Source organism: Phaethon lepturus, unplaced genomic scaffold (genome assembly GCF_000687285.1).
Source record: "Phaethon lepturus isolate BGI_N335 unplaced genomic scaffold, ASM68728v1 scaffold32339, whole genome shotgun sequence".
NCBI classification, from domain to species: domain Eukaryota; kingdom Metazoa; phylum Chordata; class Aves; order Phaethontiformes; family Phaethontidae; genus Phaethon; species Phaethon lepturus.
In genome coordinates this window covers 1-2,995 of record NW_010563306.1, presented here as the reverse complement: position 1 = coordinate 2,995, position 2,995 = coordinate 1, and the positions used below count along the sequence as shown (strand labels likewise).

At 58.9% G+C, this 2,995-nt stretch overlaps 1 protein-coding gene across 1 annotated transcript; it reads right to left on the bottom strand.

Annotated features, from left to right (window-relative positions):
* Positions 1-1,587: 1,587 nt before the first annotated feature.
* ZSWIM1 (zinc finger, SWIM-type containing 1) lies at positions 1,588-2,991 on the bottom strand (the record flags this gene model as incomplete). Its single annotated transcript, XM_010294536.1, has 2 exons — positions 1,588-2,289; positions 2,371-2,991. Coding segments are annotated over 2 exons (1,323 nt in total), but the record flags the coding sequence as incomplete, so codon positions are not given.
* Positions 2,992-2,995: the final 4 nt, after the last annotated feature.

The following is a 2,995-nucleotide window of genomic DNA, read 5'->3' as shown; positions in this document are numbered from 1 at the left end:
CCCGGGAGGCTCGGTTAGCAGCAGCTGCTGCTCAGGCACGTGCCTGTGGCCATGGAGCTGGTCACGGCGACCCAGCACAGGGTCCAGCTACGCCACCTTGCTGGCTGGGGAGAGGACCCAGCGCTCCCCGGCTCCAGGAGTCGGCATTGGGCCCTCCTCCAGACCCCTCATTCTCTGGCTGGTGGGGATGGCAGCCAGCGTTCCTGCGCTGCCCGTGCTGGGCTGGGAGGGGAGGCTGGGTCGGAGCTGCACAGAGCGAGAGGCAGAGCAAAGAGCCCTCTGAAAATCAGAGGGGTGCCCACACGTGCCAGGAAGAGAGATGGCGAGGGGGCCAGCAGGCAGGGCCTTCCAGGCCTCTTCTACAGCATGGTTGAGGGGTGAAACTAGCAAGCTCCAAGTTTACAGAAAGGTGACTTAGGAAACACTACACTATATTTAGTCAGAGAGATTCGATAGTATCAGATGATGTTACAAAACCCTCAATCAAGAGGAAATCCGCAGCCAAGCAGCAGACCGACTCTACCAAAACCGAAGTGTTAATGAAGGAAGCGCCAACGGGGGAATACACCGATGGTGCCTGAACCACACGATGAGCGAGGTCTCCTGATGCCCCCTCACCGCATCCCAACACGATGGGCTTCAGAGCTGCTGGTGTTGCAGTTGCTCTTGCTGGCGAGGGGGGATGGGGAGCTCACCCAGCCCGACAGCAATACCCAAGGGCCAGGGCTTGTTTGCTCTTCTCGGTATTTTTTCCTCCCCCACCCCATGTGTTTAAAGCATTTGCTATCCACCTCACCGCAGCTTTGTTTGCACTGCTGTGACCCCCAGCATCCCCCAGCACATGAGCTGTTGACAAGGGAGGGCGGGTTCCCCTTTCTGAGGAATCGAGAGCAGCTGCCACAAGCAGACAACTCCTCTGCTCCAGACCGCGGGCTGCCTGCGGGCAGCGGAGATTGCCACCCTCCGGATCTGCTGCCTCCTAACAGGCAGGCTCGCTCCACTAACTGGAAGGCACTTTAACGAGGCAAGACCACCAAGAAGCGCCATTCAAAGCCTTGCCTGACCTCACAGGCCAAGCAAGCCCACTGTCCCATCCTGCCAGCAGGGAGGGGCGGCCACAGCTGGCGCAAAGACAGATGCAGCTCCCGAGCAATACAAGGCCAATTTATTGGCTTTGTTGCACAATACATCGCAGCTGGATGCTGGAATGACCTGCAGGCATTGGCCACAGATCAAATAATTTCGTCACATGTCATTATACCATCACCTCCCACACCACACCACCCATGGTTGGCTCCCAGCCACACCTTCTGCTAGCCAGGTCAGTGGCTGGTTACCCATTCCAGTGAGATCTGGAGTTCCCAATCCGGTTCTGCAGCTGCCCCATGCAAGAGGCGATGCTCGCTCGGCAGATAAAGGACCCAAACTGCCCCTTCTATGCCAAGCCCCAAGGGAGTGACAGGCTGAGGGGAATAAAGGGGGAAGCTGGGACACCGGTAGGGTGATGAACCAGCCTCCTGCACATCTGCAGCCCCACTGCTCCCGAGAACCCACACACAGAGCAGCAAGCTTGGCTCCCGCTCAGTGCTAGAGCTTCACCTCGAGATAGGGCCCGATCCAGCTGTCGGCGAGCTCCCGGAGGGTCCTGTACCTGTGCTCAAACTCCTCCCCACTGCAATGGGTGAGAAGCCGGCTGATCTCTGCTGTGAGGAAAGACACCACTAGGGATTTATCCAAAGACTCATTCCAGGAGCTCTTCAGGATCTCCAAGAGGCCATCAGCACTGTCTTGCCCAGCCTGATGAGCATTGTATCCCTTGTGCCACTGGCTGCTGAGCATCTCTGGCTGCAAGGTCTTCCTGTCCGAATTCAGCACGGCCAGGATGTGCCGGCAGGGCAGCTGGAAGACCTGGCTGAAGTGGCAAGTGCAGCTGCTCAGGCCTTTGAGGTCCACCCTGTGGGCATCCTCCAGGACCTGTATGCTGAGAGCATCCTCCCTGGTGCCTATCAGCTGCACAGATTTCTGAACCACCGCAAACTCGCTCAGGCACAGCCTGGCAGCGGGCTCTGTGCAAATATCGCTCAAAGACTGCTTGATGCGTTCTTCAGTCCTACGGTTAATCTCCTCCTTGCTGTCACCCTCCGGGTTTTCTGTGGCCTCCAGTTTAGCCGCAGGAGATGAAGGATCTAATGAAGACTGAGGGCTTGCGGGCTCACTCCGGACGAGAGCCTGCGGGATTTCAGGCTGACACTGAAGAGCCACAGGGAGCAGAGTTGCTGCTGGTGGACCCTGGAGAACAATCACGGGACTCTTATCTGTGAGAGAGGCTGGTGCTGGCCGCTGCTGAGCTGCTGCTGCAGGGCAGGGGGCCTGGACAGAGCTCTGAGATGGCTTACCCTGGTATGCTGGAGGAGCGAGAGGTGAACGCGAGGCAGGCAGGCTTTGAGGAGCTGCCCAAGCAACACGGTGATCAGGATAGGGAGCGGAGCATGTCATGGCATCAGGGGGGCTCTTAGAAACATACTTTTGGTAGTGCTGGGCTAAGGAGGTGATACAGCTCTCCAGAGAGAGCCCAGCGCTGAAAACCTGGCTTAACCCCTGGGTTGCCATCTCCAGGTCCCTGAAGTAGTTACAGCTGTCCCCCCAAGTCCTCTCCCTGTGTGTGGCCCAGATCTCATCATTGAGCAGCCAGTGAATATGGAGCTGAGGCAGCAAGTCCGGTGTCACGAGGTTGCTCAGGAGGGCATGCATCTTCCTGCGGCTGCTCTCGGTGGCTGCGCACATGGTGTCGCTCAGGGCGGCCAGGATCAGGCGCTCAGTGGGGCCCTCCAAGGCCAGTTGCTGGATCTGCTGCTGCAGGCACTTGCAGAGGTGGAAGACAGACAGCCGCACCTCCGCTGCGGGAAAGGCCTGGGCGAGTGTTGGTGGCTGGGGGAGGCCAGGGCCCACCAGGAGGAGCCGGGTCTCGGCGCAGGCAGGGTTGAAGGCCCTGAAA